This window comes from Schistocerca gregaria, chromosome 1, assembly GCF_023897955.1.
Source record: "Schistocerca gregaria isolate iqSchGreg1 chromosome 1, iqSchGreg1.2, whole genome shotgun sequence".
In the NCBI taxonomy this organism is placed as follows: domain Eukaryota; kingdom Metazoa; phylum Arthropoda; class Insecta; order Orthoptera; family Acrididae; genus Schistocerca; species Schistocerca gregaria.
Genome location: NC_064920.1, coordinates 261,946,495 through 261,960,955, shown reverse-complemented (window position 1 = coordinate 261,960,955; position 14,461 = coordinate 261,946,495). Strand labels below are relative to the sequence as shown.

Here is a 14,461-nt window from a genome sequence, read left to right as displayed (position 1 = left end):
CGGTCGCAGTTTCGAATCCTGCCTCGAGCATGGATGTGTATGTGATATCCTTAGGTTAGTTAGGTTGGTGACCTCAGAAGTTAAGTCCCATAGTGCTCAGAAGCATTTGAACCATTTTTTTGTGTACTTATGCAGAAAATGTTTACTCTTTCGATTAATGAATTGAAATTGAAACCTTCAAGCTTTTGATATTTGACTGGATAGAAATCAGAGAGCTGGGCATGCACAAACTTGAATCTAAAAACTTTTAATATTTGAGTAAATAGAAATCAGAGAGCTGGGACTGGAGAAGCGTTAATCTGTGAGGTTATAATATTTGAGTGAATATAAACCAGAGAGATTGTCGTGCAGGAGTATTACGCTGAGAGTATTTGTACAGAACTCACCTGCTTGGAGCCACTTCGGCGCCGAGTGGAGTGGCACCGACGAATGGTCAAAGTCCAACGGCCCTGCCCGCATCGTCACCCGACCGTCGTCCGCTGCAAAATGAAGCCTTGTTTCGCAATGAAATCTCACAATGAAATTTGACCCTGTCAGACCTGAGCAAAGCCATCTATTTGAAATGAGCTCTTTTATTCACGAACGCCTTATTGCAATGGTTAATATATTACACATAATGAGTTTTGACTCTAATGAGTCTTCACCAAAACTAGAATACAGAAAGTGCAAAATTACCCTTCATATCTCTGTATCTCCATCTTTATACAGATGGTTGCGGAGCCTCGGCTGTTCAGTACAGAATTTTAAATCAAAACACCTTCCAGTCATCTATACTTGTGGGTTGTTGTTTTATTCAGCGAATAGTTTCGGCGATATATTACGCTATTTACAGACCCAATGACCGACCTGTAGAAAGGTTTCATACCTGTGGCACACTCAAAATAAGGGCCAGCATTCAGTGAATGGTCGCCGTACACTTCTACTCGACACTGGGATTACTTCAGTTATAACAATAGGTGATGACTGAAGTCATAGCTGTTTCAAGTAGAAATCTACATACAGGAGTCATTGTATGCTGGCCCCTATTTCGACTGTGCCAGGCATGGGGCTCTTTCTACACATCAGTCAGCGGGCGTGTAGATGATGTAATACATCGCCGAACCTGGTTGCTCAACAAAATAACAATTTGGAAATTTAGACGCCAGCTGAGTGTTTTGACTTGGCGTTCTGTACAGGTAATATAGTTGTAAAATATTATGTAAATGAAACAAAGCTACATTGGTTTCTGAAGTTAGTTTCTCAAATGAGATTTTATTTTTGTACAGAAATTAAACAGTAGTATTATAGCAATAGCGCTCTTTTGCTTTCAGTTTTCTTCATTCGATTTTAATGATGCGGTCGCGCGGTTCCAGACTATAGCGACTAGAACCGCTCGGCCACCCCGGTCGGCTCAACATTTTCTGTGTGTTACTTCCAATTTAAGTTGTTCGTTATTGTAATACCTAGGTATTTAGTTGAATTTGCGGCTTTTAGATTAGACTGATTTATCGTGTAACCGAAGTTTAAAGAGTTACTTTTAGCACTCATGTGGACGGCCTCACACTTTTCGTTATTTAGTGTCAACTGCCACTTTTCGCACCATTTAGATATCTTTTCTATATCGTTTTGCAGCTTGTTTTGATCTTCTGATGACTATTAGTCGATAAGCGACAGTGTCATCTTCAAACAACCTAAGACGGCTGCTCATATTGTCTCCAAAATCGTTTATATGGATAAGGAACAGCAAAGGGCCTATAGCACTACCTTGGGAAACGCCAGGAATCACTTCTGTTGTACTCGATGACTTTCCGGCAATTACTACGAACTGAGACCTCTTTGACAGGAAATCACAAATCCAGTCAAATAACTGAGACGATATTTCATGAGCACGCAATTTCACTACGAGCCGCTTGTGTGGTACAGTGTCAAAAGCCTTCCGGAAATCCAGAAATACAGAATCGATTTGAAATCCCTTTTTAATACCACTGAACACTTCATGTTAATAAAGACCTCTCTACAAAAAATACGCCGCTATCAATACGTGCAAAAAACCTCTTTCTTCTTCGCTGAAAATGGAATTGCTGCTCACAGAGGTTTAAAGAAAAATTCAATACCGGATCACTAAGAAGAATAAAGAAAGCTTTGAAGTACTGTAAAGTAATGCGTCCGTAATGCCATAATTGGGCACACATGCTCCTCTGCGTGCAGCGATATGACACCCGCAATTCTGTGGAGGAATCTCCACAACTTAGGTGTTGGAAAGACGAAATCAGAAACTTTTAGGTCTTAGCCGACGAACTGAACGAATTTCTTCTTGCACCAGTCAATCTCCATGTTCAAAAAAACTAACGCCTGCAGATATACCCTGACTACATAACTAAGAGCGACACATTCCATCTAATACGCGTTGCAATAGATGCAAGCAGGATCAAGTATGTTGCACGTAGCTTAACATGTGTTTTACAGACATACTTAATTTTTCTCTGGAGAAACCCGCAATCGCGTTGTGATTACCAACCAGTTAGTATACTGTGTCCAAAGACCTGGACTATATTGTTCAGAAGCAAGTTATTGATCATTTAAGCAAATTCAACTTATGTGACTAATATCATTCCAGATTCTTTGCACAAACACTGTGTTAATTAAAGCAGCTGATGTCTTAAAATATGCCATGGACAAACGCGATGCCACAATATTTACTGTACTAGACTTTAGCAAACCATTTGATACTGTCAGCTTTGACAAATGTTGCAAAAAAATGCGGCAGCAAAATGTTTCAGATAGTGTGCTGAAGTGGTTTGAAAGCTACGTGGAAAACAGACATATGCTTGTGGAAAAGGGCAGTCGTCCCAGAATCAGGAGTTTCACAAGACTCATTCGTAGGCCTACTTTTATTTTCCTTGTGTGTCAAAGATATCTTTTCGGTTGTAGCCTCTTGTAAATGACGAACTCCAGCCTCACCTCTGTCTCACACATGAAAATATGAAGAGTTCGATCGTCCATATTAATGATGATATGCCTTCAGTGGTAAAATGATCGCAAAATCTGGGTCTTAAATGAAAATAATTCCTTAGTGGCATTAGCATCCTATCAGAAATTAATAAGTTCAAAATTCGGCAAACTACTGTTTCCTAGTTTTCTCGACGATATTCAGATGTTTCATGAGAAGACAATTAAGAACTTTGTGTAAATTTGGACGAACATTTCACGTGGACGGAAAATACTTACGTTTGCCTCTATGCACCGAAAAACTTTCGAGGTACCTTTCAATAGAATGTGGATTGTACGCTTCCTTAGTCACTTGTTCTGTCGAACCTCCACTATGCTTAGAACTAATCATGTCTGTATGTGTGAGCTACATCTGCAACATTCGCCTATGTCAGTTCGGTCGCTTGTGGCAGAACAAGATACGCGACTACCACACTTCCCCATTCCGTTATACAGCTGAATGTTGTCCATATTCGCAACAATGAATACATTTCATGTATATCATAGGTTGTATCTACTTCGTCTCCTCCATGGCACGCAAGCATTCTAGTACCTCATATCAAAGGTTCAATACCTGCTATCTAAACACAGTATCAATTATCCATATAAGTATCCTAGCTGCGCCCTTTCATAAAACAAAAACATTCGGAAACTACATATCTGTCGCTGCCATCCGCCTCTCTAACAAGTAACCCCGCACATTTCAATGCTAATGGCTTTTAAGAAGAAGCTGAAGCATTTTCTCTGTCACCCTCATAACGTTTCCCCCAAAATTAACCCACTATGTATCGCCAATTTTCCCCTTGTCAAACATCAAAGTCAGGGTTTCTCCCAGTTAGCTTTTTTATGTTTCCTTTAACAGAAAATCATCCAGATTTTGTTCCCTTATCTTCGTTGATTTTATATTATCACGTTCCTGCCTCCCACCTTCTTCCGCCATTCTCATGTCCATTGCTGCTAGCGCTCATAGTGTAAACCTACATACCGGAATTTATATTTATTGGTGTGCTTATCTTGAAAGAATGTAAACTGTAATCTGTCTATGTTGCATTAGATCTAACTTACAACACGTTCTACGTATACGGAAGAGCCAAAGAAACTGTTACAGGTACCTGGCTAATATCGCGTAGGGCCCAAGGGAGCACTCAGAAGTGCCGCAACACAACGTGGCATGGAATCGACTAATGTCTGAAGTAGTACTGGAGGAAATTGGTACCATGAATTCTGAAAGGCAGTACTGAAATCCGTCAGAGTACAAGGGGGTGGAGATCTCTTCTAAACAGCACGTTTGCAAGGCATCCCAGGTAAGCTCAATTATGTTCACGCCTGGGGAGTTTGGTAGCCAGCGGAAGTTTTTAAACTCAGAACAGTGTTCCTGAAGTCAATCTGTAACAATTCTGGATGTGTGGGGTGTCGTATTGTCCTGCTGGAATTGCCCAAGTCCGTCGGAATTCACAATGGACATGAATGGATGCATGTGATCAGACAGGATGCTTACGTGCGTCGCCTGTCAGAGTGGTATCTAGACGTATTGGTATTAATGGGCCCAGGCAAGGCGCAAATCATTATTTCATGCAGTCATTATTGGTACACGAGTGGGTCTTCGGCTTCGAAATCACGTATCGATGATGTTACGTCGAATTTTTCGCACGCTGACACTCGTTGATGTCCCAGCATTGAAATGCACCAATTTGCGCAAGGTTTGCACTTCTGTCACGTTGACCGATTCTCTTCAGTCGTCTATGGTCCCGTTCTTGCAGAATCTTCTTTCGGCCGCAGTGATGTCAGAGATTTGATTCCTGATATTAGCGGTACGCTCGTGAAATGGTCGTACGGGAAAATCCTCACTTTGTCGGTGACTTGGAGATGTTGTGTAGCAGCGCTCGTACTCCGACTATAACATTACATTAAAACTCACTTAAATGTTGATAACCATCCATTGTATCAGCAGTAACCGATCTAACAACTGCTCCAGTCACTTGTTGTCCTATATAGGCGTTGCCGACCGCAGCGCCATATTCTGCCTTTTAACATATTTCTGTATTTGAATACACATCCCTATACAAGTTTCAATGGCGTTTCAGTGTATATAGAATGCACGGTTAAGTAAGTGAAGAAGAAAACAATAAAAGGAAAGCAAAAGAAATAGTAGTTTCTTATCGTGTTAAGCCGGTTTCAAGTATCACTTAAGTTGAAATAACGTTTACACCAAAAACAAGTATTATTGTAAGTTGTATTGTGATGCGGAAGCAAAATTGATATAATCACTTCCTCACAAAATCGATGTTAGTATATTCAAGGTTCAGTTCTGATGTGACAGGTACTGTGTGTTTGTTAACGTTAAAGGGACTGTGGCGATTATCTGTAGAAAGCGACGCTTAGCTGTAGATGCTGACACTGCTGGTACTTACCTTGGAACACACCGGGCGTATACGCTACGCCTGGGGAGAGAGGTGGCGATTCCAGGTCAGATATGGACGTTTCATTGGGCTTGACAACCACCAGCGACGTCACTTCCGTCACGAAAGAGTACTGGAAGAAAAGTAAAGATTCATAAGAGTGTCTGCACGCTGTTGAGCTAGCTACCAAAGCCACCCATCATTTCCCTCTTATATTTGTTAGATACTTCCCTTAATTTGATACAATTTTACGGAAAGTCGCTGATAGAATACAAAAAAATAGCCATTTATGGGCATTGGCAAGTTTTGAGCCGGCTAATGGCTACTTTTTCAGATTTCCGTCTGCACGTCTCCCTACACATGTCTGTATCGAACATGTCTTCCGTTATTGTGTTTTTTGTGGTCTTTATGCATTTCGGAATAGCTTGTAATGTGTGAAAGGTAAACCGTGAAAGAAAGAAAGAACTGTGTATTTAAAAGCGTAAATAAGATGGAAAGTCCGAACGTGGCCTAGGTTTGAACATTCTCCGGCAGTCGCTGAGATTTGTGTCTGCGGACGCATTGCTGTGAAAACTGTAGGACTACGATGAAGGTTGTCCTTCTGACAGCGACTAGGCCATACTTCAGTGGCGATATGGAAGGTGCTGCACCGGCGATCTTCTCAAGAGTGATCGGCTACCCTTCGGGCACCTCGGTCATACGTGCAGCCTATATTGCCCCTGCCTGCTGCAGCCTCTCGTACTCGCCCTGTTGCAGTAACGAACGGACATCAGGCGGCTAACAGAAACCGCCACTTCCGAGGGACCTATTAGCGTCCTCCACACACGTGCCAGAAAATGGTACCACCAATATTCTATCGCCAGCCGCTATAAAGGTCTGCACCAGAGCTACACAAGTCAGTCCTTCCGGTTTCGAGGGCCTCTACAAGCCACCGGGCGGGTGCTATTCATTCCATCTTCTTAGGACGTTGTCAAAGTTCATCGCAGGAACCGCCACCGCTGTATTCAGCATTAATCGTTGTATCCCTCGGTGCAATCGGAGTACATCCAGGATAGACTTTTCTGTTACTAGGCTTGTGTTTTTCAGGCCAGCTTCATCGGACGTAGAATATTTTCCACGCAGGTGTAATTATCTATGAATATCCCAATTGTGTTACTTCATCAGACTCTGGAATCACCATAAGGTCAAGTCTTCATACCTGTGAGGCGTTGTAATTGTGATTTTGTTATTGTCGTCGAAGCAGACGTTTTCTTTCCTTGAACAATAATCATTTGTAAACTTTGATCGCTGTTTTCCCTGCGTCGACGTGAGCGACACAGCAGGAGGTATTTACCCTCTCTGCATCCACGCGTATGTAAATCTCTTCCACTACGTTCTCTCCTCTCTCTCTCCCAACGTGAGGCATATTGTACTACCTAAAGCTTAGGATGTACGACAGTGAGCCTATTTTTTACTCTTACAGAAGTATAATACAAGCAAACGAGAGATTGTTGCGAAGTAAGAGGAAGAGTACTCCTGTCCCCATTGTCAATGGAACACGTTCAATGGTTGACGGACAACACATTCCATCTCCGATGTCGTGCAGACACTGGGGTTTTACATGACACCGTGTAAGGGCCTACATGAATAATTCCATTCCGGGGAAACCGCCACTTCCAAGGTCAACTGCCTGGGACGACAACCTGTGATGGCGAGAATGTTGTCACGTATAAACTAACAGCTAGTAGAAAGGCTACAGCCCGCAGATCACGCACTTATTCTGTATCTACATTTGTACTCTTCTAAACATTCATGGTGGTGTCTGTTTGTTCTATATCGTGTCTCCCTACCACTTTCGCGCAACAACGCTCTGAGCGTGTTTTATAGGGAATTAACTAGTTTGAACCTGGGACCTGTTGCTGGTAAGGAGACGCCAGACCACACATGACATGTAGAATTCAGAAGAGTTCAGTGAGACTAGCGATGATACTTAATGATCTCAGCGTCAGCTCCACTGCACTGCCTGTAAAAGAATCTTAATACTAATTAAATTTAGTGGAAGGGGTTCAAGGCTTTCCTATTTTTAGTTAGCTGGTAAAATAACGTCGAAAAGGTAGTTACGTTTGTAAGTAGGCTGTTTAGGTTTTTTTTATTGGTAACGCCGCCGCCACGTAGCGCTCTGTATAAAAATCACTGGCTGTGCCGTGTGCAGTCTGTGGCTGGTTTGCATTGTTGTCTGCCATTGTAGTGTTGGCCAGCGGCAGCTGGATGCTAACAGCCCGTAGCGTTGCGCATTTGGAGGTGAGCCGCCAGCAGTGGTGGACGTGGGGAGAGAGATGGCGGAGTTTTGTAATTTGTAAGACTGGATGTCATGAACTATCATATATATTATGACTATTAAGGTAAATACATTGTTTGTTCACTATTAAAATCTTTCATTCGCTAACTATGCCTATCAGTAGTTAGTGCCTTCAGTAGTTTGAATCTTTTATTTAGCTGGCAGTAGTGGTGCTCGCTGTGTTGCAGTAGTTCGAGTAACGAAGATTTTTGTGAGGTAAGAGATTTGTGAAACGTATAGGTTAATGTTAGTCAGGGCCATTCTTTCGTAGGGATTTTTGGAAGTCAGATTGCATTGCGCTAAAAATATTGTGTGTCAGTTTAAGCACAGTCGTGTACAATTTTTTTAAGGGGACGTTTCACGTTTACCATTGGAAATTTTATTCTACTCACAAAACATCGTTTATAGATTGCACTACTGGTAAAAGGAAATGTTATAATACAGGATGCTAAAAACCAAATGCGCTCAACAAAAATGTGAACGAATATTCCCTGAATGTGTTTCCAAGTTCTACAATGGATCGAAGGATGACCTATGCATTATCACATCTATAGTATTGGTTTAAATTAAGTTTCACAAAAGAGAAAACTGTCAAAATGGTCTACAGTGACCCTCAATTATCTTTAATTACTTATCTAACTTGTCGTAAATTACAGTGGTTGATGTGGCTTCTCAATAATTATATAACATAGAAATCATCGCGTTTCAGATTTTTAATTCAAGTGGCAAATGTGAACACCATGAGCTTTAATTTACGATAGACACTAGTATTATGCAACAAAGGGGGTGTAACAGATGAGACTTCTGCAGTTCTGAGTGAGGCCTTATGCGCTCATAAATACGGCATCGCGTGCGTTCATTAGCTTGTCGATGTTTGAGCAGCGTCAGGGCGGCAGCGGCCGGGGCAGCAGCCATTCAGCTCGCCGTCTCGGAACTAACTCTCCTCCTACCTTCTCCTTACTACAATGTACCGAAGTTGGTTTAAAAAAATATATCTGGCTGTGTTTTCACCTGACCACTCAGGGTCTCCATGTTAACCTTAAGCTCCGCCTACAAAAATTCTGTCTATCCAATGAAAAACGTTATACTTTTCGTGGTGGGGCAATGTTTTTAAAGTTTGCAACGTAACAGAGACGCGAAAAAGTTTCATGCTAAAACCTGCAGCTGGTGTGGTCCTTTTAGCGTTATCGTAAGATGTATACTGTTCTTCCGGAGGGCTCTATCTTTTAACATGGGCTGGGGGGTGGTCCTTGACGTAACAGAGACGCGAAAAAGTCTCACACTAAAACGTGCGGGTGGTAGTCTTAGCGGTAGGCTGGCGACGTGGGTGTCCAGTCCGACCCTTATCGTAGGGCGTTCTAGCTTAACACGGTTCTGCTCTCTGCTTCTGTTCTCGTTTGTCCCCTCTGAACTGCGTCTGTCTCACGGTGGGAATGTTCGACCTGCATTCAGGCATTCTTGTGTTAGTCTGTGGTATTCCATTTGCTCACTCGTTACTCGTATTACTTTGGTTAATTTAATGTCACGATTTTTTCGGAGCTATGTGACATACTACTGGATTTGCTTATCATGTCAGGGTTTTCATGGAAAGTGTTGGATTTGCCTGACACCTTACACTCTGCAAACGACTGTGATATGCATAACAGAGTCTATGGCTTTATCCATTTCCATTAACGTACGGAGCACTGGCACAATGATTGATTAAACGCCTCAATGCTCACTATAATTACTCTAAACTTGTCTTCGCGATCCCTTTGTTGATTATACGTAGAGGTTTATAGTATATTCCTAGTTTAACTGCTTGAATTTGGTTCTTAACACTTTCTAAGTAAGCTTTCGCAGGGTTGTTTACGTCTGTCTTCAAGCATGTCCTTTTTCCGCTGATTCAGTACCTCCCTGATACTCCCCATGGGAGATAAAACCTGCGTTCATTCGCGCTTTCCTATTTTGTAAACGTTCAGTACCTTCTGTTAGTCTTGTTTGGTACAATTCCAAAACAATCGGGCCCTATTCTGTAAGGGGCAGTCAAATGAAAATGAGGCATATGGAAAAAATTTAAGTAACTATTTATTGTTTTAAAAGTAATCGCCATAGCTGTTAATTTATTTATCCCGCTGTGAGACAAAACGGTCGACACTTTTACTGAAAAATGTTTGCGACTGCCTACGGAACCACGATTGCACCAATGCATGAGCGGGCCAACATGTTGCCAAGGTTGTTTCGGTTGCGTTGCAGCGGTTTCGCTGGATAGTTTTTACGCATCTTCCATACAGTCCCGCTCTCCCTCCCCATGCGGTTTCCACATTTTTATCGGGCTGAACAGAAACATTGATGACCGTCAAAAAAATGGTTCAAATGGCTCTGAGCACTATGGGACTTAACATCTATGGTCATCAGTCCCCTAGAACTTAGAACTACTTAAACCTAACTAACCTAAGGACATCACACAACACCCAGCCATCACGAGGCAGAGAGAATCCCTGACCCCGCCGGGAATCGAATCCGGAAACCCGGGCGTGGGAAGCGAGAATCATGACCATCTATTTGCTTCGAAAGAGGAGACGCACGCCTTAGCACAATAATGTTTTCGTAGGCAACTGAAAACATTTTTCCATGAAGGCATTGAAAATCCTATCTCATAGTGGGATAAATATATCAACAGTTATGGAGATTACTTTTGAAATAATAAACAGTTTACTTACTTTTTTCTTATATGTCTCATTTTTCACTTGACTGCCACTTATATGAGTGTTCACACGAATGTTGTGAATCCAATCTCCTTTATAGACTGGTCGCGTTTCCCTTCGATTCTGCCAATTAACAAATGTCTGCCACACTTATCTGTGTAGGACCGCATGCAATCGTCCCATTTTACATCCCCACAAATTATTACACCCAGGTATTTACAAAAGTTGACCGATTGCAGATGTGATTCATTGGTATTATAATACAAGATAATATGTTTTTAAGTAATGAGAATTGCAAATTTTTATATTTGTAATCATTTAAAGCAAATTGGCATCTTTGCTGATCATCTGGGCTCAGTTCGAAACGGACTCATCAGTGTAGATAATTCTACTCCAGAGAACGAGATTACAGATCAAGAAGCTGGACAATGGTCTGGAGTGCCATTTAATTTCGTAGCGGGACCTCTTTGTTTGTCATCCGCGGCACGATTGCAGCACAACGGTACGTCGACTATATTCTACTCCACGTGTCGTTGCCCTTCACGGCAAGCCATGCAGGATTTACATTTCAGCGTGATACTCTGGATCACTTTCCGTAGGCTGACTTAGTGATCATGAGAATTTTAAAGCGTAGGAAAGGAGGTGGGTATTGGGCTGAGGAAGGAGAAGGTGGAGGATGATGGCGGCACAATTAGTGAGAATACTGCCTTAATTTCGTGTCATGTAGCATATTTTCAGTTTTTTATTGTCTTCTGTTTGAATTCTTCTTCTTGGAGAGCAGTCCCTGTCTTTTTGTGTCATGATATAAATGGCTATTCTGCATTTATCAGAGAGTGGTGGTAATTTTGTTAATTACATCTTCTTCATATTTTGAGTTGGTACATTCAGTCTTCAGTGCCGTTTTATGTTCTTTGTACACGATACTGAAATTTATTGAACTCATCCTAATATACACTCCTGGAAATGGAAAAAAGAACACATTGACACCGGTGTGTCAGACCCACCATACTTGCTCCGGACACTGCGAGAGGGCTGTACAAGCAATGATCACACGCACGGCACAGCGGACACACCAGGAACCGCGGTGTTGGCCGTCGAATGGCGCTAGCTGCGCAGCATTTGTGCACCACCGCCGTCAGTGTCAGCCAGTTTGCCGTCGCATACGGAGCTCCATCGCAGTCTTTAACACTGGTAGCATGCCGCGACAGCGTGGACGTGAACCGTATGTGCAGTTGACGGACTTTGAGCGAGGGCGTATAGTGGGCATGCGGGAGGCCGGGTGGACGTACCGCCGAATTGCACAACACGTGGGGCGTGAGGTCTCCACAGAAAAATCGATGTTGTCGCCAGTGGTCGGCGGAAGGTGCACGTGCCCGTCGACCTGGGACCGGACCGCAGCGACGCACGGATGCACGCCACGACCGTAGGATCCTACGCAGTGCCGTAGGGGACCGCACCGCCACTTCCCAGCAAATTAGGGACACTGTTGCTCCTGGGGTATCGGCGAGGACCATTCGCAACCGTCTCCATGAAGCTGGGCTACGGTCCCGCACACCGTTAGGCCGTCTTCCGCTCACGCCCCAACATCGTGCAGCCCGCCTCAAGTGGTGTCGCGACAGGCGTGAATGGAGGGACGAATGGAGACGTGTCGTCTTCAGCGATGAGAGTCGCTTCTGCCTTGGTGCCAATGATGGTCGTATGCGTGTTTGGCGCCGTGCAGGTGAGCGCCACAATCAGGACTGCATACGACCGAGGCACACAGGGCCAACACCCGGCATCATGGTGTGGGGAGCGATCTCCTACACTGGCCGTACACCTCTGGTGATCATCAGGGGGCACTGAATAGTGCACGGTACATCCAAACCGTCATCGAACCCATCGTTCTACCATTCCTAGACCGGCAAGGGAACTTGCTGTTCCAACAGGACAATGCACGTCCGCATGTATCCCGTGCCACCCAACGTGCTCTAGAAGGTGTAAGTCAACTACCCTGGCCAGCAAGATCTGCGGATCGGTCCCCCATTGAGCATGTTTGGGACTCGATGAAGCGTCGTCTCACGCGATCTGCACGTCCAGCACGAACGCTGGTCCAGCTGAGGCGCCAGGTGGAAATGGCATGGCAAGCCGTTCCACAGGACTACATCCAGCATCTCTACGATCGTCTCCATGGGAGAATAGCAGCCTGCATTGCTGCGAAAGGTGGATATACACTGTACTAGTGCCGACATTGTGCATGCTCTGTTGCCTGTGTCTATGTGCCTGTGGTTCTGTCAGTGTGATCATGTGATGTATCTGACCCCAGGAATGTGTCAATAAAGTTTCCCCTTCCTGGGACAATGAATTCACGGTGTTCTTATTTCAATTTCCAGGAGTGTATTTAAGAGTTGCTGCTATTACATTTTAACTGATATATTCTTGAAATGTTGCATTTACATTTCACTTCCTTTACAGTTTTTGACTTTTTTGCAACGCTACTTTTTTTTTGAAGAATACATTAAATACTATGTTTCCTGAAGTAGTTACCAGTTTTGTGTGTGAGCTGGGTGTGGTGTGTTATGAGGTTGGTTCAAATGGCTCTGAGCACTATGGGACTCAACTGCTGTGGTCATTAGTCCCCTAGAACTTAGAACTACTTAAACCTAACTAACCTAAGGACGTCACACACATCCATGCCCGAGGCAGGATTCGAACCTGCGACCGTAGCAGTCGCACGGTTCCGGACTGCGCGCCTAGAACCGCGAGACCACCGCGGCCGGCTGTTATGAGGTACCATTTTGTGTTTGTGTTTGTGTTGAGAGATGAGTTTCCTGGTTTGAGTGTGCACTACGCGTTACTGTTGTGTGTTGGTAAATGTGGACTGTTTTTACTTTTGCTGTCATACGACTAGGCTGTCAAATGCAGCTCCCTTTCTATCTCTGTCTGGCGCTGATAACACAGTCTCAAGCGAGTACACAGCATCTCCGTGGCCTACACAGTGATCACTCAAATTTTAACGTTGTTCATACCCCTTATATATCCTGTGATAAAAATACTATATTCGAACAGTAGCAATGGACTTGTTTATACTGTAATAAAAGCACTAAACACGGACAATAGCAATGGACTCTGGAGGCCATTCTACCTATCACAGACAACTGTTTACATACCCGCTGGTGGTACGACACCCCTCATTGTCTTCTAGGGGCTTCACTTTGTTTGTCAAACAGTGTATACGTGAGGAGTCCGTACATTGCGAAACCGCTGATTAAAAGCTAGTTACTAATAAAAATTAAATGCCAATTAGCAAAGTCAAGTTTCTATAGTACACTGAAGTGGAAAAGTCATGGGATAGCGATATGCACATACAAAGATGACTGTAGTATCGCGTACACAAAGTATAAAGGGGCAGTCATTGGTAGAGCTGTCATTTGCACTCAGGTGATTCACGTGAAATAGTTTCCGATATGATTGTGGCCACACGGCGAGAAAAATGCCCTGAGCACTATGGGACGTAACTTCTGAGGTCGTCAGTCCCCTAGAGCTTAGAACTACTTAAACCTAACTAACCTAAGGACATCACACACATCCATGCCCGAGGCAGAACTACTTAGACCTGACTACCCTAAGGACATCACATACACCCATTCCCGAGGCAGGATTCGAACCTGCGACCGTAGCGGTCGTGGGGTTCCAGACTGTAGCGCCTAGAACCGCTCGGCCACCGAGGCCGGCACGGAGAGAATTGACAGACGAACTAATCGCATGGGACATTCCATTTCGGAAATCGTTAGGGAAATCAAAATGTCCAGAGTGTCAAGAGTACGCGTAGAATACCAAATTCCGGGCATTAACTCTCATCACAACGCAGGGGCCTTCACTTAATTACTGAGAGCAGCGGCGTTTGCGTAGAGTTGTCAGTGTTAACAGACAAGCAACACTGCGTGAAATAATGGCATAAATCAACGTGGGGCGGCCGCGGCGCGGTTTTTGGCGCTATAGTCTGGAACCGCGCGACCGCTACGGTCTCAGGTTCGGATCTTGCTTCGGGCATGGATGTGTGTGATGTCCTTGGGTTAGTTAGGTTTAAGTAGTTCTAAGTTCTAGGGGACTGA

General features: G+C 43.8%; 1 protein-coding gene across 1 annotated transcript in view; it reads right to left on the bottom strand.

Moving 5' to 3' along the window:
- The window catches only part of LOC126339781 (inter-alpha-trypsin inhibitor heavy chain H4-like), a 196,220-nt gene that overhangs the window by 8,148 nt on the left and 173,611 nt on the right, over positions 1-14,461 (bottom strand). The window contains exons 11-12 of the mRNA XM_050001661.1: positions 5,379-5,499; positions 387-479 (exon numbers count right to left, since the gene is read on the bottom strand). Of these exons, the coding sequence (XP_049857618.1) occupies positions 387-479; positions 5,379-5,499 (214 nt within the window). The remainder of the gene's footprint in view (positions 1-386; positions 480-5,378; positions 5,500-14,461) is intronic.